Source organism: Macaca thibetana, chromosome 16 (genome assembly GCF_024542745.1).
Source record: "Macaca thibetana thibetana isolate TM-01 chromosome 16, ASM2454274v1, whole genome shotgun sequence".
Taxonomy (NCBI): domain Eukaryota; kingdom Metazoa; phylum Chordata; class Mammalia; order Primates; family Cercopithecidae; genus Macaca; species Macaca thibetana.
The window spans coordinates 18,619,506-18,644,970 of record NC_065593.1 but is presented as its reverse complement, the minus strand read 5'-3'; the positions used below and the strand labels follow the sequence as shown (position 1 = coordinate 18,644,970).

General features: G+C 43.5%; 1 protein-coding gene across 1 annotated transcript in view; it reads left to right on the top strand.

Annotated features, from left to right (window-relative positions):
* Positions 1-22,949, top strand: part of PAFAH1B1 (platelet activating factor acetylhydrolase 1b regulatory subunit 1) — a 108,145-nt gene extending 85,196 nt beyond the window's left edge. The window contains exons 6-11 of the mRNA XM_050765825.1: positions 7,861-8,029; positions 9,939-10,041; positions 11,034-11,262; positions 13,328-13,429; positions 17,474-17,630; positions 19,050-22,949. Coding sequence (XP_050621782.1) covers positions 7,861-8,029; positions 9,939-10,041; positions 11,034-11,262; positions 13,328-13,429; positions 17,474-17,630; positions 19,050-19,123 — 834 coding nt within the window. The 3' untranslated portion in view covers positions 19,124-22,949. The remainder of the gene's footprint in view (positions 1-7,860; positions 8,030-9,938; positions 10,042-11,033; positions 11,263-13,327; positions 13,430-17,473; positions 17,631-19,049) is intronic.
* The last annotated feature ends 2,516 nt before the right edge of the window (positions 22,950-25,465 follow it).

Genomic DNA, 25,465 nt, shown 5'->3' with positions numbered 1-25,465 from the left:
TAATTAGGAAAAGAGTTGTTTTTAAGTTGCCTTTGTTCCAGACACAGTAAAATGACAGTTGTATAAACCTCCTGCAGAAGATAAGATAGTTGCAATATAGGTAGATTTAGGTAGGTCTCTCTATACTAAGGGTTGTTTCGAAGTAAGTTAGTTACAGATATTAAGTTTCATTTACAAAAGTGTAACCAATCGGCTGGGCGCAGTGGCTCACGCCTGTAATCCCAACACTTTGGGAGGCCAAGGCGGGTGGATCATGAGGTCAGGAGATCAAGACCATCCTGGCTAACATGATGAAACCCCATCTCTACTAAAAATACAAAAAAATTAGCCGGGCGTGGTCGTGGGCGCCTATAGTCCCACCTACTCGGAAGGCTGAGGCAGGAGAATGGCGTGAACCCGGGAGGCAGAGCTTGCAGTGAGCCGAGATCACGCCACTGCACTCCAGTCTGGGTGACAGAGCAAGACTCTGTCTCCAAAAAAAAAAAAAAAAAAGTATAACTAAGAAAATGTGAGTAGATTGTATATGTCATATAGCAGTTCAGCATAAAATGTAGGCATAGGCCGGGCGCGGTGGCTCAAGCCTGTAATCCCAGCACTTTGGGAGGCCGAGGCGGGTGGATCACAAGGTCAGGAGATCAAGACCATCCTGGCAAACACAGTGAAACCCCGTCTCTACTAAAAATACAAAAAAATTAGCTGGGTATGGTGGCGGGCTCCTGTAGTCCCAGCTACTCAGGAGGCTGAGGCAGGAGAATGGCGAGAACCCAGGAGGCGGAGCTTGCAGTGAGCCGAGCTCGCGCCACTGCACTCCAGCCTGGAGGGCAGAGCAAGACTCCATCTCAAAAAAGAAAAAATAAATACAGGCATAATTTAAATGCGACTGTACTTAACTAGTTCTTCAAATTAAACATTGTTTTACAGTGTGTTTATGTGATTTCTTTAGTTTCTAAATCAGTGACTTGCACCCTGTGGGCTTGTGATTTAGGAGGGTGGCTGTGGAGTCATTGTAAGGGAGTCTTACATTCATACAAGCATCATGGATTTCTAGAGGGTAAAATAATTATATGCCTAATACATTAATATACTCCATTTTAAAAAATAGGTAGACATGCATTTAAATTTTTTTCATGATAGTCTTTCATCGTTATGTACTAAAACACTACAACTGCTCTTGTGAGGTTTGAGATAGAGGTAGACATTCTTTAATAGATGGAAAATTGGCCAGCCGTGGTGGCTCATGCCTGTAATTCCAGCACTTTGGGAGACTGAGGCGGGTGGATCACGAGGTCAGGAGTTCAAGACCAGCCTGGCCAAATGGTGAAACTCTGTCTCTACCAAAAATACAAAAATTAGTCGGGTGTGGTGATGGGCACCTGTATTCTCAGCTACTCGGGAGGCTGAGGCAGGAGAATTTCTTGAAGTCCGGGAGGTGGAGGTTGCAGTGAGCCGAGATTGCGCCACTGCACTCCAGCCTGGGCAACAGAGCAAGACTCTCTCAAAAGAAAAAAAAAAAAAAGGGTGGAAAATCTAGAATCTAGGCTTAACTGTTGATTTTATAACAGTATTATAAAAGCATAAATAGAACTGTAAATGTACCCCCTTAAAATGTATCTATTAAGTCTGATTTAAAATTATTACAAATGGAAGTTTTAGAACTTTTTATTTGTAATCATACCACGTATCACAGCAACTACTTAGAGTCCACCCTTCAACTTGGTCTTTTTATTTTTATTTTTTTCTGGCCACAGGAAACCTCCTCATACCATTTAGTCTTTAAATGTGCACACATGTGGTTGTTTCATTAATGAAGTAGTTATATATGGTTTTGTTAACTTTTGACTGATTTATTTTAGAAATACTTTTCTTTGTTTCTAATGAATCATCATTTTAGTAACTTTAAGCTGATCATCTTATTTATATAGAGAGGCTTTGTAGGATAGTTAGTGGTCAGGGGCACTGGCTCTGGGTTCAAATCCTGGCTCTACCACTCAATAGTTAATGTGATTATGGGCAAGTTAACTTTTTGTGGCTTTCTTGATTTATTAAATGAAGATTATTAATAAATACCTACCTTGTAGGGTCTGGGGGAGGATTAAATGATTTAGGACATGGAAGCTGTTTAAAACAGTTTTTGCTGGCCAGATTCCAGAGGAGCACTCAGTGTCAGCAGTGTATCAGCATCAGTAACAAGCTGTCCTCTTTTGGACTTCGCCTCCCGAGTAGCTGGGATTGCAGGCACCCGCCACCACGCCCAGCTAATTTTTGTATTTTTAGTAGAGATGGGGTTTCACCATCTTGGTCAGGCTGGTCTCAAACTACTGACCTCATGATCCACCTGCCTCAGCCTCCCAAAGTGCTGGGATTACAGTCGTGAGCCACTGTGCCTGGCCAGCTAAGTTATTTTTAAATGACAACTGCAATAGAATGATTTTCCAAAATACTCAAAGGACAACATACAGAAAGTGTTTTGTAATTTTATGACTATCTTGGGCAAAGGGGTTGATACAGTTAAGGCTCAATTTTCTTATTTAAAAATATCTGTGTGGTCAGGTGCTGTGGCTCAGATGCCTGTAATCCCAGCACTTTGGGAAGCTGAGGCGGGAGGATCACTTGAGTCCAAGAGTTGGAGGCCAGCCTGGGCAACAAAGTGAGACCTCGTCTCTATTAAATAAGCAAATAAATAAATAACTGTATTATATTCTGCAGTGTAAAAGTAATGCATATGTAATGAATGTAACAGAACAATGCCTGGCAAATAGATGGTAAGGGCTCAATAAACTGTTGCTGATATTATAATTATTAATAACAATAAAATTGTCTTAAATAATGTCTTACATGCATTTGATGAATAAAACTGGTTTCTTTTAAAAACATTCAGTTGTCATCAACCTTTGAACAATAATTTATGAAAAATATTATAGAGGGATGTATATTTAGACCAGTTCATGACAGTATTTTTAATTACATTATTTAAATTTTTAGATTGATTTTTCTGACTGTCATTTAGAGCTAATTTATTTTGAGATGCTCTGTTGCCCAGGCTGCAGTGCAGTGGTGCGATCTTGGCTCACTGCAACCTCTGCTTCCTGCGTTTAGGCAATTCTCTTGCCTCAGCCTTCTGAGTAGCTGAGACTACAGACGTGCGCCCCTAAACCTGGCTAAATTTTTTGTATTTTTAGTAGACACGGGATTTCGCCTTGTTGGCCAGGCAGGCTAATTTCTAACTCCTGACCTCAAGTGATCCACCCGCCTTGGCCTCCCAAAGTACTGGGATTACGGGTGTGAGCCACCGTGCCCGGCTAGAACTAATTTAAACATGGAGAAAGAAGAGGTGAGGTGAGAGGATCGCCTGAGCCTGGAAGGTCAAGGCTGCAGTGAGCTATGGTCATGGCACTGCACTCAAGCCTGGGCAACGAAGCGAGACCCTATCTCTAAAAGATAAGTAAATAAACAGCAAACAAAACTCGAAAATATGTTCAACTAATAAGCAATTGAAAGATTGCCGGCTGGGCGCGGTGGCTCAAGCCTGTAATCCCAGCACTTTGGGAGACCGAGACAGGCGGATCACAAGGTCAGGAGATTGAGACCATCCTGGCTAACATGGTGAAACCCTGTCTCTACTAAAAAATACAAAAAACTAGCCGGGTGAGGTGGTGGACGCCTGTAGTCCCAGCTACTCAGGAGGCTGAGTCAGGAGAACGGCGTAAACCCGGGAGGCGGAGCTTGCAGTGAACTGAGATCTGGCCACTGCAGTACAGCCTGGGCGACAGAGCGAGACTCCGTCTCAAAAAAAAAAAAAAGAAAGATTACCAACTTTTTTTGTGTGTGAAACAAGGTCTCATTCTGTTGCCTTGGCTGAAGTACAGTGGCACAGTCATGGCTCACTGCAGCCTCGACCTCCCCAGACTCAAGCTATCCTCCCACCACAGCCTCCTCAGTAACTGGGACTATAGGCATGTGCCACTATGCCCAGCTGATTTTTTATTTTTTGTAGAGAGGGGATCTTGCCATGTTGCCCAGGTGTCAAACTCCTGAGCTCAAGCAGTTCTCCTGCCTTTGTCTCCCAAGGTGCTGGGATTACAGGTGTGAACCACCGTGCCCAGCTGGATTGCCAACTTTAATATATAACATGAAGAATTCAGATGTGTAAACCACTAACGTCTCAGAAAAATGGACATAGTACAGGAGCAGACAATTCACAAAAAAAGGTAGTAACAGGCCAGGCGTGGTGGCTCACGCCTGTAATCACAGCACTTTGGGAGGCCGAGGCGGGCAGATTGCCTGAGCTCAGGAGTTCAAGACCAGCCTGGGCAACACGGTGAAACCCATCTCTACTAAAATGCAAAAAAAAAAATAGCTGGGCATGGCAGCGTGCACCTGTAGTCCCAGCTACTTGGAAGGCTGAGGCAGGAAATTGGCTTGAACCCAGGAGGCGGAGGTTGCAGTGAGCCGAGATCACTCCACTGCACTCCAGCGAGGGCAACAGAGCAAGACTGTCTCAAAAAAATAAAAGGTAGTAACAACTAACCAAATAATAACAACAGTTTGGCCTTACTACTAACAGCAGAAGAAATAAACACTGAAATTACGGGCCGGGTGTGGTAGCTCATGCCTATAATCCTAGGACTTTGGGAGGCCAAGGTGGGAGGACTGTTAAAGCTCAGAAGTTAGAGACCAGCCTGGGCAACATAGCAAGACCTCGTCTGTACTTAAAAAATTAGCCAGGTGTGATGGCCTATGCCTGTAGTCCCAGCTACTCGGAAGGCTGAGGTGGGAGGATCGCATGAGCCTGGGAGTTGGAAGCTGCAGTGAGCTATGATTGAGCCACTGTACTCCAGTGTGGGTGACAGAGTGAGACCCTGTCTTAAAAAAATTGCGCCAGGTCCGGTGGCTCACGCCTATAATCCCAGCACTTTGGGAGGCCAAGGCACGTGGATCACAAGGTCAGGAGATCAAACCATCCTGGCTAACATGGTGAAACCCTGTCTCTACTAAAAAATACGAAAAATTAGCCGGGTGTGATGGCAGGCACCTGTAATCCCAGCTACTCGGGAGGCGGAACTTGCAGTGAGCCGAGATCACGCCAGTGCACTCCAGCCTGGGTGACAGAGCGAGACTCTGTCTCAAAAAAAAAAAAAAAAAAAAAAAAAAAAATTACCGTGTGTGTGTGTGAAATTGTCAAGATATTTTACCTATTAAATAAGAATCCCCAGTGATGAGTTTGATAAAGTAGTCATTCTCATTACATTTGATACAGTCTTATGGGATATCAGTTTAACAGAGTATATGAAGGCTTTAAAAGTTTATACTTTTTGACCCACTAATTCTTTTTCCCCATTGCTGTCTGACCTAAGTATTATAAAATGAGGACAGAATTTTTTTATATTCAGAAATGTTCACCATAATGTTTTCTATAATGGTGGTTTAGCCCGCAATTTTTTTTTTTTTCTCTTTTTTTTTTTTTTGAGACGGAGTTTTACTCCTGTTGCCCAGGCCGGAATGCATTGGTATGATCTCGGCTCACTGCATTTTCTGCTTCCCGGGTTCAAGCAATTCTCCTGCCTCAGCCTCCCGAGTAGCTGGGATTACAGGTGCCCACCACGAAGCCCAGCTAATTTTTTGTATTTTTAGTAGAGACGAGGTTTTACCATGTTGGCCAGGATGGTCTTGACCTCCTGACCTCAGGTGATCCACCCGTCTCGGCTTTCCAAAGTGCTGGAATTACAGGCATGAGCCACCATGCCCAACCGAGAATTCTTTTAAAAGTAATACTTTCTGAGTGTTTAGTGGCACAGGAAAATATTTGTGATAAGAAGCAGGAGGAGGGATGAGCACAGTGGCTCACACCTCTAATCCTAGTGACTCAGAAGGCGAAGACAGGAGGATTGATTTGAGGCCAGGAGCTCTAGACCCACCTGGGCGACATAGCGAGGCCCCGTCTCTACAAGAAAGAAATAATTACCTGAGTGTGGTGGTGTGCACCTGTAGTCCTACTTCCTGTGGAGGCTGAGGTGGGAACAACACTGAAGCCCAGAATTCGAGGTTGCTGTGAATTGTGATCACACCACTCCACTTCACCACGGGCCACAGAGGGAGACCCTGTCAATTAAAATAAGAGAAAGAAGAAAGAACATAGGGCCAGGTGCAGTGGCTTACACCTGAAATCCCAGCACTTTGGGAGGCCCAGGCGGGTGGATCATGAGGTCAGGAGATCAAGACCATCCTGGCCAACATGGTGAAACCCCATCTGTACTGAAAATACAAACATTAGCCAGGTGTGGTGGCGCATGCCTGTAGTCCCAGCTACTCAGGAGGCTGAGGCAGGAGAACTGCTTGAACCCGGGAGGTAGAGGTTGCAGTGAGCTGAGATTGCGCCACTGCGCTCCAGCTTAGGCAACAGAGTGAGACTCCATCTCAAAAAAAAAAAAGAAAATGGAAGAGTTTGAGATAAGCCTGGGCAACATACTGAGACCCCATCTCTACAAAACATCAAAAAGTTAGCCAGGCATGGTGGTGCACACCTGTGTAGTCCCAGCTACTCGACAGACTAAGACAGGAAGATCTCTTCAGCCCAGGAGTATGAGGCTACAGTGATCTCTGATCACACCACTGCACTCCAAAATTATCTTTTTAAAATGTGACTGTTCTTTTTTTTTTTTTTGAAACAGTCTGGCTCTGTCGCCCAGGCTGGAGTGCTGTGATACAATCTCAGCTCACTGCATCCTCCGCCGCCCGGGCTCAAGTGATTCTCCCACCTTAGCCTTTCATCCTGATTAGCTGGGACCACAGTCACGCACCACCACACCCAGCTAAGTTTTGTATTTTTAGTGGAGACCAGGGTTTTACTATGTTGGCCAGGATCGTCTCCAACTCCTGACCTCAGGTGACCCGCCCACCTCAGCCTCCCAAAGTGCTGGGATTACAGGTATGAGCCACTGCACTTGGCCAAAATTTTATATATATTTTTATATATAAAAATATATATATATAGTTTTTTGAGGTGGAGTCTTGCTCTGTCGCCCAGGCTATAGTGGATCTCAGCTCACTGCAACCTCTGCCTCCCAGGTTCACGGCCATTCTGCCTCAGCCTCCCGAGTAGCTGGGACTACAGGTGCATGCCACCATGCCCGTCTAATTTTTTGTATTTTTAAGTGGAGACGGTGTTTCACCGTGTTAGCCAGGATGTTCTCGATCTCTTGACCTTGTGATCCGACCGCCTCGGCCTCCCAAAGTGCTGGGATTACAGGCATGAGCCACCACGCCCGGCCATATTTCACTTTTTAACTCAAAATGACATATGCTTTTGTTCATTTGCTATTCGTGAACAGTTTACATCTTCTGAAACTTTCCTTGGCTCTTCAGATGTCTGAGTTTTGCTGGTCTAGTAGGATTGAGTATTGATCCATTATTCCTCAAATACTCTACATACAAATACCTGCTATAGCCCCCTTAAGGTCCTTCCCTTCCCCTTCCCCTTTTCTTTCCCTTTCCTTTCCATCTCTTTCTTTTCTCATATTTCTTCCCCTAAAGTTTCCTTATTTACATGTCTTTCCTGCTCTGAGACAGGAAACGGCCTGTGTTTTGTGACTTTATTATACTTTATCACTATTACAGTTGGTTATGTGATAGAAACCTTGCAAATGTGGTACTAGAGATAGATTTTAATAATTGCAACGTTCGTTTTCCCTGTAGAAAAAAGACCAATTTGTACATGAGATACAGTATTTCTAAGTTAGTTATCTTTTGTTACTTGTTTGGTTAATTGCTCAATAAGGTGCCAGACTGGCCTGCTGAGTGCAAATATGAAACAAGAAAGGAGTGATGGAGTTGGTGTTAAACAGTTTTCTGTTCACTTGACAGGTGTGGGATTATGAGACTGGAGATTTTGAACGAACTCTTAAAGGACATACAGACTCTGTACAGGACATTTCATTCGATCACAGCGGCAAGCTTCTGACTTCCTGTTCTGCAGATATGACCATTAAACTATGGGATTTTCAGGGCTTTGAATGCATCAGAACCATGCATGGTAAGGGGTAGAGGATAGTACTTTAATAGTAATTTCTATCATGGTACTTCAGAAAGAATATTGTTTCTAATAGTGTACGGGGTTCCTTTATGCACCTCTTAATTGTCTGTATTGGTGGAAGAGCGTACGATGTAGATAGTCCAGGGGTAAGTCATAGTAGTTGAGAGTCGTTTCTATTACGAGGTTTTAAGTATCTCTTAGTACTTTATATAAAATATTTGTATGAGTATTTTTTGGTAAGAAAAACTGCCAGGTCGTTTATCTGTATTTGAGTTAAAAATGGTTTTGTTTGTGTTTTATTAATTTCTCGTAGTTGGGAAACTGAAGACCAGAGAGAGTAGGTATAGTGAAAACTGGAGCCCAGTTTATCTTGCTCACTTAAATGGAATAAGGGTACATATCCCGTGCCCTCATTCATTGTTAAGTTGTTTCCTGGGTCTTGTTGTGGGAACTGTTTTCTGAGGCAGTATGTTTGTGGAACGAGAGTATATTTGCTTTAGAGACAGATACCTGGGTTCAGATTCCTACTTGTCTACTTATGGCATTAGAAAATTTAAACCTCTTTCATCAGCAAAACAGAGGTAATAATACCAGAGTCATACAGTTGTCATGAGGATAAAATGAAGTCATAAGATAAATCATCTTGGTGTAGTACCTGCCACGTAGGAGATGCTCATTACATAGGGATTTTTGTTGTTTCTTTACACATGATGACATTTGAATGTTGGGATTTTGTACAAGGAGTGCATACAGATTATCCATGATGTTAACACATGAGTAAACTGTGTGTTTACCTAAAGGGCATAATTTGAAGATTGTGTTCTCCTCGCCCCCCCCGCGCCCAATTAAATGCATTGGGGAAGTTTACAGGAATTCCACACATGAACACTTTTTTTCTTTTTTTGAGATGGCCTCTTGCTTTGTCACCCAAGCTGGAGTGCAGTGGCGCGATGTTGGCCCACTGCAACCTCTACCTCCCAGGTTCAAGTAATTCTCCCATCTCAGCCTCCCAAGTAGCTGGCAGTACAGGTGAGCACCACCACGCCCAGCTAATTTTTGTATTTTTAGTAGAGACAGGGTTTAACCGTATTGGCCAGGCTGGTCTTGAACTCCTGACCTCGGGTGATCCGCCCGCCTTGGCCTCCCAAAAGTGCTGGGATTACAGGCGTGAACCACTACGCCTGGCCCACCATTTTAAACAGAGAACCAGTTCCCCATTTTTCTTACCCATTCGTTTTATCTTTTTTATATTTTAGAATATCAGTCTACAGGGTAGGCACAGTGGCTCACACCTATAATCTCAGCACTTTTAGAGGCCAAGGCAGGAGGGATTGCTTGAGGACAGGAGTTCAAGACCAGTGTGGGCAAAATACGGAGATCTTGTCTCTACAAAAAATTAAAATGTTGTGGGTGTGGTGGTGCCACACCTGTGTAGTTCCAGCTACTTGACAGCTGAGGCGGGAAGAGCTCGTGGGCCCAGGAGTTTAAGGCTACATGAGCTGTGATTGCGCCACTGCACTTTAGCCTGGGTGACAGAGCAAGTCCTTGCCTCACCAAAAAAAAAAGAAAGAAATTGTTTTTCCTAGCGTTTATATGTAAACAGACTCACTGAGGTAAGTATATGAATATATTTCAAATGTTGATAATCCTGATACCTTAGGTTTTTAAACCATTTGTACAGGTTGAAATTTAATCCTAAATGGAGTTGACTGTTTCCTTGTGGATTGTTTTTACTGATTTTTTTAACTTTATCGTGTAAATCCAGGTTTCTTATCAAATTTGTATAAAATCCAGTGTATTTAGAACTTGCTTTGACGTGGGGAGTCCCCATGGTGAATTGATGTCTCACTGCTCTTGGGGGTGCTGCTTCCTAATGTGCCATAACGCACCGCCGTGCTGTGTGTTTCAGGCCACGACCACAATGTCTCCTCAGTAGCCATCATGCCCAATGGAGATCATCTAGTGTCCGCTTCAAGGGATAAAACCATAAAAATGTGGGAAGTGCAAACTGGGTAAGTAAGCTTGGTTGAAAAGGCATCAGTGGCTCACACCTGTAATGCCAGTGCTTTAGGAGGCTAAGGCAGGCAGATCACCTGGTCCGGAGTTGAAGACCAGCCTGACCAAATGGTGAAACCCCGTCTCCACTAAAAATACAAAAATTAGCCAGGCTTGGTGGGGCACACCTGTAATCCCAGCTACTTGGGAGGCTGAGGCAGGAGAATTACTTGAACCCGGGAGGCGGAGGTTGCAGTGAGCCAAGATCGTACCAGTGCCCTGCAGCCTGGGCAACAAGAGTGAGACTGTCTCCAAAAAAAAAAAAAAAAAAAAAAGGCATCAGCTTAAAGACATATTTATAAAAAACAAAACAAAATTGTGTTCTGGTGTTTCAGTCATTTCAGCTTTAACCCAGAATGATCATTATGACAGTCATATTAAATACACTTTGAAACTCAGCTTGGTCTGTACCTGTCTTCCAAAAAGGAGCCCAGAGACATGGTAAGAAGAGACTCCATGTCCTTGAGAGGCTTTTCTGTGTAATGGCTTCTTTCCTCTGTGGTCTTCTTTTAGGTAATCTCTCTGTGGGTTTTAATGAAAATGTCAATAATGTTTGTGCTGGTATACCTCTGTTAGACTGAATTTGGTTGTGCGTAAAATTACACTTGATTTTTGTCACACAAACTTACTAGTTTTACTCAGATTAGTAGAGCATAGCTTTTTTCCAATATGGCTAGAAATATTTTTAAGTATGCGTTTAGTTTTGAAATATTTTATTTCTTATATATATTTTATCTTCTAGATGTTGATTTTGTTAGCTCCTTAATGATGCGCCTGTTAGCTTGTTGTTCCCACTTTAATTAGCCAGGATTGTACATTTATGCTGTCGACTTGCATTTCTGACTTGGTACCATTCTCTTCATCCCAGTACATAGCTATTTTTATATCACTTCTGGAAAGTGTCCCGATGATTGTCATTCACAGTGTAAGTTATTATTTATATTGACAGCTACTGTGTGAAGACATTCACAGGACACAGAGAATGGGTACGTATGGTACGACCAAATCAAGATGGCACTCTGATAGCCAGCTGTTCCAATGACCAGACTGTGCGTGTGTGGGTCGTAGCAACAAAGGAATGCAAGGCTGAGCTCCGAGAGCATGAGCATGTGGTAGAATGCATTTCCTGGGCTCCAGAAAGCTCATATTCCTCCATCTCTGAAGCAACAGGATCTGAGGTACTGTATATATAAACTTGTCTTCACGGTTTTATTGCTGATATCTTAAATCCTTAGATAACTTTGCTGATTCCCAGTTTCATGGCTGTTAATGCATTTAAAAATCTGCATCCCAGAATTCTGAATCTTGAAATTCTCTACTCTTCACAGTGTCTGTCAGAAAAATAGCCTTCATTAATGAACATAACAATTTTATTTATAAATTTATGGTAAAATGCAGTTCAGTATTTATTTTTTAAAATTAATCCCAGATGTGATGGTATAAATGTTTCTTTAAATGAAGACTATTTCATATGGTGGCCTCTGATGTTCTTGATCATTTAAAAGTACTAGCTGAGTCTGGAGCTTTAACACATTTCTTTGTGATTCTTTGTGCTCTTTATGATTTTGGTCTTTCTGATTAACATGTTAAAAATAAATTACCTACAAGGTACAGCGGCACATGGCTATAGTCCCAGCTACTCAGGAGGCTGAGGCAAGAGGATCACTTATGTCCAGAAGTTAAAGTTCAGCCTGGGGCAACAGAGCAAGATCCCTGTTTCTAATAAATGAATGAAAATGAATGGTCTAAAAGTTTTGTTTGTTTTTGAGACAGTCTCACTCTGTTGCGCAGGCTGGAGTATAGTAGCGTGATCTCGGCTCACTGCCACCTCTTTCTCCCGGGTTCAAGCGATTCTCCTGCCTCAGCCTCCTAAGTACCTGGGACCACGGATGCATGTGCCACCCTGCCAGCTAATTTTTTATATTTTTAGTAGAAACAAGGTTTTGCCATGTTGGCCAGGCTAGTCTCAAACTCCTGACCTCAAGTGATCTGCCTGCCTCAACTTCCTAAAGTTCTGGGGTCACAGATGTGAACCACTGCGCCCAGCCCCACACTGATTTTGATAGAGGCATTCCTATCGTGTATTTTTAAAACTACATTTCAATAAAGAAAAGAGGCAGTTCCCTCTTAAATGAATCTTCTCTTGTGAGTTCTCTTTATTTTGGTTGGCCCATTGCATTTTCAGATTCTGTTTACTGCCCTTTGGTGGTGGTTACATGCTGTGTGTCATAAATTTGATTCTGGTGCATCACACCGCCAGAGGTATGATGACTCACGCCTGTAATCCCAGCACTTTGGGAAGTCAGGGAAGGAGGATCACTTGAGCCCAGGAGTTTGAGCAACATAGCAAGACCCCTGACTCTACAGAAAGCTTTTTTTTTTTGTTTTTTTTTTTTTAAACTCACCACTATACTAATGAGGAAAAAATTTTTAATAACTCAGCCAGGTGTGGTGGTGCACTTCTGTAGTCCCAGCCACTCAGGAGACTGAGGCAGGAAGACTGCTTGATCCCAGGAGTTCAGAGCTGCAGTGAACTGTGATTGTTCCACTGCACTCCAGCCTGGGTGACAGAATGAGACCCTGTCTTGAAATAAATGAATATTCCCTAATGCAGATCAAATAAATAAATAAATAAATTTGATTCTGGTTGGATTTGTAAAAGCTAAATTAAATAGTGATTACAGAAATGTTGAAAAGTAAATGTATTATCTCTTGGTTTTATGAAAACTGAGTCCTAGCCTAAACAGAGATTTTCTGTTCTTGTATTATCTGGGTCCTTCCTGTATAGCCTAGGTATGGTGTTAAAGACCTGTGTATTTCAACAGATAAAAACAAATTGGGCTGGGTGCAGTGGTTCAAAAGCCTGTAATTCCAGCACTTTGGGAGGCCGAGGTGGTCCGATCACCTGAGGTTAGGAGTTCGAGACCAGCCTGCCCAACATGGCAAAACCCCATCTCTGCGAAAAATACAAAAATTAGCCTGGTGTGGTGGTGCACACCTGTAATCACACCTACTCAGGAGGCTGAGGCAGGAGACTCGCTTGAACCTGGGAGGCGGAGGTTGCAGTAAGCCGAGATCGCGCCACTGTACTCCAACCTGGGCAATAGAGCCAGACTCTGTCTCAAAACAAACAACCAAAATGCAACAAAATTGGAAATATAGATCATTATTAGGTAGAAACCATTTAAAGTCTGTACCTAACTTCTTGTGTAGGCAACTTAATTTTTATTATGTTTTCTGTAGACTAAAAAAAGTGGTAAACCTGGGCCATTCTTGCTGTCTGGATCCAGAGACAAGACTATTAAGATGTGGGATGTCAGTACTGGCATGTGCCTTATGACCCTTGTAAGTTTGCATAATCCTACCGTTTCTTTTGTATCTTCACTGTTTATACCTTTTTGGATTAATGCTTTGTGATATCTTATTAAATCTGAATTATACTGGGTTTTAAAATAACTTCTTTATAAATATAGTTTTCCTTTAGCTTTTGTCGTTACAGTGATGTGAAAGTTATTTCTCTAGAATGCAGGTTCTATAAAGAATCTGTAGAGCTAGTCGGTGTTTGAGGGAGAGATGCTTAAAAATTGTGTTATATCTCTTATGGAGAAGCAGCAGCATTCTTTTTTTTTTTTTTTTTTTTTTTTTTGAGACGGAGTCTGGCTCTGTCGCCCAGGCTGGAGTGCAGTGGCCGGATCTCAGCTCACTGCAAGCTCCGCCTCCCGGGTTCACGCCATTCTCCTGGCTCAGCCTCCCGAGTAGCTGGGACTACAGGCGCCCGCCACCTCGCCCGGCTAGTTTTTTTTGTATTTTAGTAGAGACGGGGTTTCACCGTGTTAGCCAGGATGGTCTCGATCTCCTGACCTCGTGATCCGCCCGTCTCGGCCTCCCAAAGTGCTGGGATTACAGGCTTGAGCCACCGCGCCCGGCCTGAGGGAGAGATGCTAAAAAATTGTGTAATATCTCTTATGGAGAAGCAGCAGCATTCTTAGAGACCTGTTCACTGTTGAAGATGTTTGTTTGTCTGTTTCACTTTATTTGAATCCTTTTAACTGTTATATATCCTTGCTCACATAATCTAGTTTATTTGGCTTACTTAGGAGCATATTTCCATAGAAAGATATGTCAGTACTAGTAAGGGATTGTTGACACTGCTGTGTGCCTAAAGGAGTTCCAAAGAGATCTATGGATGTTCATTTAGTAGTAGTTTTTATAATTTGGCATCCACATTTGTTTAGAGATTTTTTAGGTGCTAACCATACCTTGAAGTGATTGTCTCTCTGTAGGATATGACAGACACATGTAGAAGCATCTTCAAGAATTGATTAGAAAATGAAACTTTCTAGTAGTATTCTGAGCTGAGTTCAGCTGTACCATGTTGCTGTTAAGAAAAGATGATATATAATTAAAATAAAGCGGCCGGGCGCGGTGGCTCAAGCCTGTAATCCCAGCACTTTGGGAGGCCGAGGCAGGTGGATCATGAGGTCAGGAGATCGAGACTATCCTGGCTAACATGGTGAAACCCCGTCTCTACTAAAAATACAAAAAACTAGCCGGGCGTGGTGGCGGGCGCCTGTAGTCCCAGCTACTTGGGAGGCTGAGGCGGGAGAATGGCGTGAGCCCGGGAGGCGGAGCTTGCAGTGAGCCGAGATCACGCCACTGCACTCCAGCCTGGGAGACATAGCGAGACTCCGTCTCAAAAAAATAAAATAAAATAAAATAAAATAAAGCTGGCCAGGTGCAGTGGCTTATGCCTGCAATCCCAGCACTTTTGGAGGCTGAGGCAGGTGGATCACCTGAGGTCAGGAGTTCAGGGCCAGCCTGGCCAGCGTTGTGAAACCCCGTCTCTACTAAAATTACAAAAATTAGTCGGGCGTAGCTGGGTGCGATGGCTCATGCCTGTAATTCCAGCACTTTGGGAGGCCGAGATGGGCGGATCACCTGAGGTCAGGAGTTCAAGACCAGCCTGACCAACATGGAGGAACCCCGTCTCTCCTAAAAATACAAAATTAGCCGGGCTTGGTGGCGCATGCCTTCAATCCCAGCTACTCGGGAAGGCTGAGGAAGGCGAATCACTTTAACCTAGGAGGCGGAGGTTGCGGTGAGCCAAGATCAGGCCATTGTACTCCAGCCTGGGCAATAAGAGCAAAATTCTGTCTCAAAAAAAGAAGAAAAAAAGCCGGGCATGGTGGTGCATGTCTGTAATCCCAGCTACTCGGGAGGCTGAGGCATGAGAATTGTTTGCACCTGGGAGATGGAGGTTGCGGTGAGCCGAGATCGCACCATGGCACACCAGCCTGGGCAATAAAGCAAGACTCTCTTAAAAAAGAAAGAAAAACATACTCTTGGCCAGACACAGTGGCTCACGCCTATAATCCCAGGACTTTGGGAGGCAAAGGCAGGAGGAGCCCAGGAGTTTGAAGACCAGCTTGGGCACCGTAACGAGGCCCTGTCTGTACCAAAATAAAAATTTTAAAATTAGTTATGCATGATGGTGCATGCCTATAGTCCTAGCTACTTGGGAGGCTAAAGCAGGAGGATTACTTGAACCCAGGAATTTGAGGCTTTAGTGAGCTGTGATCATGCCACTATACTCCAGCCGGGGCAACATAGAGAGTTGCTGTCTCTTTTTAAAACAAAACAAAACTTTGCAATGCTGTGCTATAACCGCACTATCCAGCATGGTAACTGCTAGCCACGTGCAGCTGTTATACTCTTGAAATGTGGCTAGTGAGACTGAAGAACTGAATTGTTGGTTGTATGTAATCTTAACTACTATATATTTAAGTAGGCATACATGGGCCGGGCGCGGTGGCTCAAACCTGTAATCCCAGTACTTTGGGAGGCCGAGATGGGCGGATCACGAGGTCAGGAGATTGAGACCATCCTGGCTAACCCGGTGAAACCCCGTCTCTACTAAAAAATACAAAAAACTAGCCGGGCGAGGTAGCAGGCGCCTGTAATCCCAGCTACTCGGGAGGCTGAGGCAGGAGAATGGCATGAACCTGGGAGGCGGAGCTTGCAGTGAGCTGAGATCCGGCCACTGCACTCCAGCCTGGGCGACAGAGTGAGACTCCGTCTCAAAAAAAAAAAAAAAAAAAAAAAAAAGGCGTACATGGACAGTAGCTACCATGTTCAACTGTGCAGTTCTAAGCCTTTTTCTTAAATTAATGTGTAGATGAATGTGCTGTTTTTTATAAAAATGGTATCATACTCCTTAATGTAGCTTTGTAGCAAACCTTTAATTTAGAAAGTATGTGATCCTTGCTCGTGTTGTTAGATGCTCTTCTTGTACATTGATCTACAGACAGTGCTTTGCAAACATCTTTGTTAACTGAATCTCTGGGCATGTGCTTAAAGATAAATTGCAAGAACGGAACTGCTGCGACAGGGGAAATACGGATGGATGGATGGATGGATGATTGGATGGATGATTGGATGCATGGATGGATGGATGCATGGATGGATGGATACATGGATGGATGGATGATTAGATGGATGGATGGATGGACGCATGCATGCATGGATGGATGGATGATTAGATGGATGGATGGATGGATGGATGAATGATTGGATAGATGGATGGATGCATGGATGCATGGATGGATGGATACATGGATGGATGGATGATTAGATGGATGGATGGACGCATGCATGCATGGAGGGATGGATGAGTGATTGGATGGATGGATGGATGGATGGATGGATGGATGGATGGATGGATGATGATGAATGGATGGATGGTTGGATGGATGGATGGATGAATGGATGGATGGATGGATACATGGATGGATGGATACATGGATGGATGATTAGATGGATGGATGATTACATGCATGGATACATGGATGATTGGAGGATGGATGGATGGATGATTGGATGGATGATTGGATGGATGGATGGATATATAGTGAATGCCTGTATATCCTTCACCTAGTTAACATGTTTCCTTCATGTATGTGTGTATATTTTGCTGAAATCATTTGAGAGTTCCTTGGAGACATCGTACACTTTACCCCCAAGTATTTTAGCATGAACCACCTAGGAACAAGGATAGTATATAAATAACCACAATAAAATTAATCACACTCAAGAAATTTACCATTGATAGACTACGTATTCAGATTTGTTCTTGTTATTTCCATAATGCCCTGCGTGACTTCTCTTTAACCCTCATCCAGGACCCAGTCAAGGATCATACATTATATTTGCTGGTCATGTCTTACGAGTTTTCAGTTTCCTTTAATCTAGAATTCCCTAGACTTTTATTTTCTTTTGGTCTTTTGGTGTCTTTTGATGTTTTTGGTATGTATAGTTTTATCGTATTATTAAATAGATGCTATTTAAACATTTTGTCCTTTCACTAAGTCAAGTAACTTTTTTGTTTTTAAGGTGGGTCATGATAACTGGGTACGTGGAGTTCTGTTCCATTCTGGGGGGAAGTTTATTTTGAGTTGTGCTGATGACAAGACCCTGCGCGTGTGGGATTACAAGAACAAGCGATGCATGAAGACCCTCAATGCGCATGAACACTTTGTTACCTCCTTGGGTATGTACGCCTCGTGACGTCTCTGACATTAGATTTTGGAGTGCCAGATGTAACAGTGTTTTACATGATCATGTGAACTTTGCCAGGTAAGAAATGACCATGTGCTTTCAGAGCAGAATAGAGAAGACAGATGAAAATTTTGTGGATTCCTACCATTTGTTTTAAATTCTCCTTTCCTTAACTCTTTGTATCGTTAGCCTTATAATAAAAACATTACTTTCTGCACTGCACAACATTGGTTTTGGAAACCAGAGTTTATGAAGAGGATACTTAACACTCTGATGGGTAATTTTTCTCCCCTATTAGTTTGTTTCTCAAACAAAATCTTCCTCAACCTTTCCCTCTGGCAGGTGTATACTGTCAGGTACTAGAAACTCAGAAAACTGTATTTGATTTTAGTAAACATCCTCACTGTCATTTGGACTTGCATCTGGAATTTAAGATAGTGAATACAGTCAAGTCTAATAAATACACTGAAGTATAATGGACCAAAGCCTCGGTAAGGTGGAGCTAATGCCTGCCCCACAGGATTGTTTCAAGGATTAGACACGAATATGGAGCATTTGTGCTATGCCTGGAACTTAGTGTTCAGTAAATAGATACGGTGAGACTCTTTATTGTTAGATTTGAGCCCTGCTATGCCTTTAGTCCCAGCTACTCAGGAGGCTGAGGCTGGAGGATTGCTTGAGCCCAGGAGTTCTGGGTTACAGTGTGCTGTGCTGATCGGATGTCTGCACTAAGTGCAGCATCAATATGGTGACCTCCTGGGAACAGGAGACTCCCAGGTTGCCTAAGGAGGGGTGATCTGGCCCAGGGCATGAACAGAGCAGGTCAAAACTCCCCTGCTGATCAGTAGTGGGATCATACCTTTGAATAGCCATTGCAGTCCAGCCTGGGCAACACAGTGAGACCCTGCCTCGAAAAAAAGAAAAAAAAAAAAAAAGATTCGAGCACCATTTGGGATGGGCCAAACAGGAACAGGCGTGTTTGTAGAGATGTTAATACAGGTTTTGATCATTGAGTCTCAACTTCCCTAACTAAATTGGCAAACTAGATACCTTCTTGGAGTATGTGTATATTGGAGAAACCTGAAAACTCCTGGTATTTGGGCTTTCTTATTTTGTGGCTCATTAAAAATTGTATCTGGCTCAGAGTGATGGAGGGTTGGGGACCAGGCAGGGTCTTGCTCTGTAACCCAGGCTGGAGTGCAGTGGTGCAGTCATGGCTCGCTGCAGCCTCGACTTCCCAGCTCAGACAGTTCTGCCTCAGTCTCCCGAGTAGCTGGGACTACAGGCACACACTACCATGCCCGGCTAATTTTTTTTTTTTAATTTTGTATTTTGTAGAGAGGGAGGTCTCACTTTGTTTGTTGCCCAGGCTTACTGTGGTTTTTAAATAAACCGTTTCTTTTTCTTTCAGATTTCCACAAGACGGCACCCTATGTTGTCACTGGCAGCGTAGATCAAACAGTAAAAGTGTGGGAGTGCCGTTGATTGCGTCTCCTTCGGCCCCTCCTCCCTCTTTTCCTCTGGATGCACTCTGATGATACCATGGTTACCCCCATTGAGCTCTGTTTAAATAAATATTGTCCTTTCATGTAAATTATTCTGGATGTAGATTGAGCTTATTAAATGTTACACACAAAGTATTCATGCATGGTGAATCCAAATTGTATACTGTAAATTTACATACGTTGTCTAGAAGTACCATAGGGGTTTAAAAACCTGGGCTGGCATTGGTCACACCAGGCCTAAGAAGGCAGAAGTTGAATCATTTGAACTAGGGCACTAAACTGAATAGTTGACAGTGTCATTTTATGTTGGATTATTAATTCCTGTTTTTCTTTCTGCTATCTGTTGGTGCCTGACTTGATGGCCTCATTTGGGGAAAAGTGGTGGTTATTAGGGCTTTTTCTGAAATGTGTATCTATGTAACATCACTTAAGTGTGCTTAATAAATCTTTAAGGATTTTAGATAATAAGGCAACAATTCAGAATCTTCTGAACCATCTATGTAATGAATGGGGATTACACATTGGATTTTTCTCATGACACATTTGCCAAATCAGTAGGATATATTTGTTTTGGCAGCCTATCAAGCAAAGGCTAGTGGTATATTTATGTAAGAAAATGACTGTAAATCTCAAGAAAAATCTCAGCAGCTAATTGCAACTCATTTATTTCATTTCGGTCTTAATGCTTTGTAAACAGGTCAAAAAATCCTATCATACTCTAAGCTTCTATTTTACACACTAGACATACTTCTAGTTGTATTCTCCATACTATTAGACTGTAGTGATGTGACTTCCAAGTAGAATGTAATCTTCCCATTGAGTGTGTCATGGTACAAATCACTATTTGTTTTTGGTGTTTTTTAGGGATGTGCAATGTGCATTACATAATGACAGAAGTACTGAGAAGGTTCTGTGTGCCCATTTGAAAGGAGAGGGAGGAATACAGCAGTTGGTTTTTCAACATGAATCTGATAATTGATTTAAACTGTGTTTCACTTACAGGTTTTATAAAATGACAGGGTTTAATGGAGCGTGCATAAAAATGTACTGTTTTCACCTTTTGTTTATATGTAAATGTTTGTAAGTATATGGGCCTATCTGTAAGTGGATAAGTCTATATGTGTGTATCATACACATCAACCTCCACGTCCTTAGTCCTGGGTTTTTGAAAAAGTGCTAAAACGGACAACTAGAATAAATCTTGCTGTGGAATGCCATGCTTTAGAACAAACCCTTTTTGATCTTAATGCTTCTGAAAACTAGGTCTGACTCTGGGGATTTTTTTCCAGCCGAAGGAAAATCACTTCCGTTATTTCCCCCTCTAATTTAGCCGCTTGACATTTTACACAGCCCAGATATATTGTATATTTTGACCCAAAGTTACAAGTAGGTTTAAGAGAATTTTTACCCATGACTTTTGGAGCACTATTCCATTGTCAGTTATTAATAAAGAATTCCATTGCTTAGCTAACCAACGGGTTTTTTTTTTTTTCCCAAGAAAGTTATTTGAAAAGTTAACAGAACAATGAGATAACAGTGACAGTTTAACAGAGAGAAAATTCTGAATTGCATTTTATTCATTTGTGTACTACGTGATTTTTTAAATGTCCCCTTTAGTATTTAATGGAAATTTGGTTCCTGCAAAAGACGAAGGGTGAGAGTTAACGTCCTGTAGATACACACAGAGACTAGGCCGTCTATTAACTAGAAGCAACTTTATGTCTAGCTTGTGTCTTTTTGTTTGTTTGTTTGCTTGTTTGTTTTTAGATTCCTGAGAGATGTCTCTGGAAGGGAAAGTTTTGAGAACTAATGGCTATTTTTGAGGACAAAAATTACATCTTAATTAAGCTAATTCCTTAAATACATACAAGTAGGTGAATTTTCAGGACAATATTGCCTCACAACCCTGCTTACATTGAAAAGTCTTTTTCCCTTAGCTCTTCTGACTGGATTTTTCTACAAAAACTATGGGAAATATCTTTGTTCTTGTTTGCTGCTATTTTCTGTCCTATTTTGAGAAATATAAATACATAGAAATGGTGCATCTTAACATTTGTTTGTACATGTATAAATGTCTTGTATTTTAATTCATTTTTAGCATGAATTGTTTAAGGGTAAGCCACAACATCTAGAAATCACTCATAGATAATTGAACAATAAAGGAGAATGGTACCGATGCAGGAGGAAGCAAGCGTGTCTTCCCCTGCGGCACACAGCGACTTGCGTTGAGAAGGAGGAGGAAACGATTACTCTAAACAAAGTTATCCTTACTTGGGAGATTGCCACAGCCTGCTGCTGAGTTGAGTTACCAGACATCCTCCATGTGAGAAGCAGCGAACATTGAATCTCAGGGATGGCCCACAACTGGGTCCACATGTAACGAGCCCTGTTTAATAACGAAGGGGTTGGGGAGAGCAGTCCGTCTACAACCTGGAATCAGATTTGCAAAGGTTTCCTGCACTGCTGTCTGACACTGTCCTGTTGATGCCCTTTCTGACTGTGTTCTCTGTTTTCTCTGTCTGCTGTCTAACCCTGTGCCTTGCCTGGGATAAGGACAATGATGAGGTTACTGGTTTGGATTGTAAGTAGAGGACTTTTATTAATTGGTTTAGAGGTTCACTGCTGCTTTGTCACTTTCTCAATCAAATTGGCCACTTATTTAAGAAATAAAAAGCTGGTAGAATTGCATCCTCAGATGATTATTGACTGTGTGTGTGTGTGTGAAAACAGACATTCCAGTGCCACCCAAGTATCTCTAACGTGCCCAAGAAATCCTAGCTGTGCTCTGGAGAGTGCAAGCCATAGAAACTGTTCAGACAGCGCGTGGAGCCTAGTTGCCTGTTGTCACAGCAGCTTGCGCTTTAGGAGACTAAGACCGTCCTGGTTCGTCTGTGTGTGGTGTGACCAGTGGTGTGCCCAGAGCACTCCTCTCAGAATCACTAGTGTTAGCAAGTCGTCCCAGGCTGGGGAGCACTCGCTGTAGTCTTTGGAAAGCTTTGGCTTTAGATTTACCAAGCCCCGTCTCCCCACTGCCAGTGCCCTGCTCTCCCGTTCGCCTCTTTCTGTTTCTGTGTGAACTTCCCAGTAATATCACTCGTTAAATAGATTTTCTTTAAATTTATTTAAAGAACAACTATTTAAAAGTAAAGGATATTTTGTTGACATTGGTGGCTTGATCGTCCTTAAGCAACTGAAGTTAAAATTGTTGAAGGAAAAGGCACTTAAACTGGTTACTCTTTCTTGTCCAGCTGTATATAAGTCCAGTGTGTTCATTAATCTAGCTGACACAAAGAAGAATCTCCTGGTAGAGAAGCGACGTGTAAAAAACTGGTGGAAAAAGGTTTTGGATTTTTTTCCAGTGGGGTGGGGGGAGGGCAAGCTGGATTTACAGGTCACGGCTGGACTGAATGGGCCTTTTTATCTTCCCACCGTATCATGGAAGTAGCTGCTTGCTTGTACTGCCTATCCTTCAGGCATCCCTAAAGCTCACTCTGAAGATGGTAGAGACAAACACAGACTCTTGGAGTCAAAGTTGATCCTGACACTGACACGAAGGCAAGCCTTGATTTCATATGAACATTGCAGAGGTGGTGATTGAGAAAACAGTTCCCCAGATTGTAAGAGTTCACTGAAGATATTGACACAATTTAAAAAAATCAGTAAAGGAATGTATATAATATTGCTCTCGTGTTTTACAGTAAGATTTGTTGCTCTCAGACTGTGTAAAACAAAATTTATTCATGTTTTCTGCATATTAAAAAATCTTATTGTACCAATTGGTAAACTATTAAATGCCTATAAAACTAGATGTGATTTTTTTTTTGGGGGGGTCTTCCTTTGCACAGGTGAAATCCTGATGGAAAGTGGGGCTGTATGTAGCACCAGTCACAAAGAGTGACACGAATTGGTGTGAGGGCGGTAGGGCCTGATGAGCTGCTTGAGGGCAGCACCCGGACTGGCTTTGCTGTCCCCTTTCCCCCAGGTGGAGGAGGGAGTGCCGTAGCGTGGGCCCTTACCATGGCGGGCGTCTGCGGTACAGGCCAGCTCTCCCCCACCCTCCCACCAGCCCATTCTGACGATGGCTATTGCTGTGGCCAGAGTCAAACCCAGGATGACCGGTTACAGGCCCAAGACTAGACTCTTGGGGTCAGAGTCTAGAGATAAGGGACCCTGCCGGGCGCGGTGGCTCACGCCTGTAATCCCAGCCTTTAGGGAGGCAGAGACGGGAGGATAGCTTGAGCCCAGGAGTTCAGTACCTCTGGGCAATATAGCGAGACCCCGTTCTCCACAAAAATGAGGGGAAAAAAAGAGATGGGGCCCTACCCTCTTTGTTCTGTGAGTGAACCTCTTATCTTGCTCAGTGGTCTTGGATTCATGAAGGTAAATCCTTAATACTGTTTTCAATTTTGGTTGCAACACACCAAAATAAGAATGTTCATCTTTGTCCCAGAAACCCCAGCTCTGTACTTTACACGGGGCTGTATCTTGTATTCGGGGTACCTACCAAGGACAGTTTGGTGATGTGCTGGTTCCTTTCTTACAGCCCAGCTGTTTTCCTGCCTCCTGTTGGGAGTAGCAGCCTCCCCCAGAATAGGAGCTTGGCCCAGAGCGAAAAAGAAATGGGCTGGGCGCAGTGGCACGCCTGTAATCCCAGCACTTTGGGAGGCCGAGGCAGGCAGACTGCCTGAGCTCAGGAGTTTGACACCAGCCTGGGCAATACAATGAAACCCCGTCTCTACTAAAAATACAAAAAATCAGCCAGGCGTGGTGGCGCGCACCTGTAGTCCCAGCTACTTGGGAGACTGAGGCAGGAGAATCGCTTGAATCTGGGAGGTGGAGGTTGCAGTGAGCTGGGAATGCACCACTACACTCCAGCCTGGGCAATAGAGCAAGATTCCAGCTCAAAGCAAGAAAAAAGAAATGGGCCTGAAGTTAGTTCACTGCACTTTTGCAGCTTTTCCATCTCCTTGCAAGACTCTTCCAGGCTGAGATCCAGATGACAGGGCTCCGGGGCAGCATTAGTATCACTATCCAGAAATGCCATTAGCTGTTCAAAACCTGGCAAGTAACTCGCTGGCATGTAACAGCCTCAAACCTCCTTCAGGAGTCATGACTCTGTATGGCCTTTGATGCAGGGGGAGGGTAGCTGGCTGTGGAAGCTCCGTCTGTCCCTGCCTAGCCTGGCGAAACCTGACTTGTGTGCAGACAGTTCTTAACTGCTGACACACCAGAAGCTCTAGGACAGGGATCCTCAAAGTGTGTTCCTTGGTTCAGCAGCATTAGCAGCAGCTGGGAGCTCGTTAGAGACGCAGGTCGTAGGCCCCACCTCAGACCCCCTGAATCGAAAAGGTGCAGCCTGCTTGCTTTATTTATAATCTACTTTAACAAGCCTTTCCAATGAGTCTGAGGCAGGCTCAGGTTTGAGAACCACTGAGCTAAATGATTCAGCTTCTCACCAAGGAAACTTGGGCACATCACTGGTCCCTTGGCCCCACAGCTCAGGTTTGGATCCTGATCTTTCCTTTCATCCTTTGTTTACTTTTTGAGATGGGGTGTCACTCTGTCGCCCAGGCTGGAGTGCAGTGGGGTGATCTAGGCTCACGGCAACCTCTGCCTCTGGGGTTCAAACAATGCTCCTGCCTCAGCCTCCCAAGTCGCTGGGATTACCAGCACGCGCCACTGTGCCTAGCTAATTTTTGTATTTTTAGTAGAGACAGGGTTTCACTATGTTGGCCGGGCTGGTCTTGAACTCCTGACCTCGTGATCTGCCCGCCTGGGCCTCCCAAAGTGCTGGGATTACATGTGTGAGCCACCGTGCCCGGCCCATCCTCACTTTGAACATGTGGGGTTTATTCCTTTGTGACAATTTCCTATCATCTTCGTTCCCACTTCATCACCTGACCTTGAGACTCTGTCTCAAAAATAAAATAATGGCTTACTCACAAATGAGGGCATTTCACCTGCCATTCAAGGATGGCTGCGCCTGCACTCTGGGCGGGGTGAGGCGTTGGAGGGGGAGCCTGATTGATTTGGTAGTTTAGACCTTAGAGGTAGGGGAGAGGAAAATTTGGGCCACATCAGGATACCTTACTTTCCAGCTGTAGGATATGTAGAAATTTCCCCAATTAAATGTGTGTGTGTGTGTGTGTGTGTGTGTGTCAGTCTCACTCGTGTGTGTGTGTGTGTGTGTGTGTGTGTGTGTGTGTGTCAGTCTCACTCGTGTGTGTGTGTGTGTGTGTGTCAGTCTCACTCTTGTTGCCCAGGCTGGAGTTGGAGTGCAGTGGTGTGATCTTGGCTCACTGCAACCTCTGCCTCCTAGGCT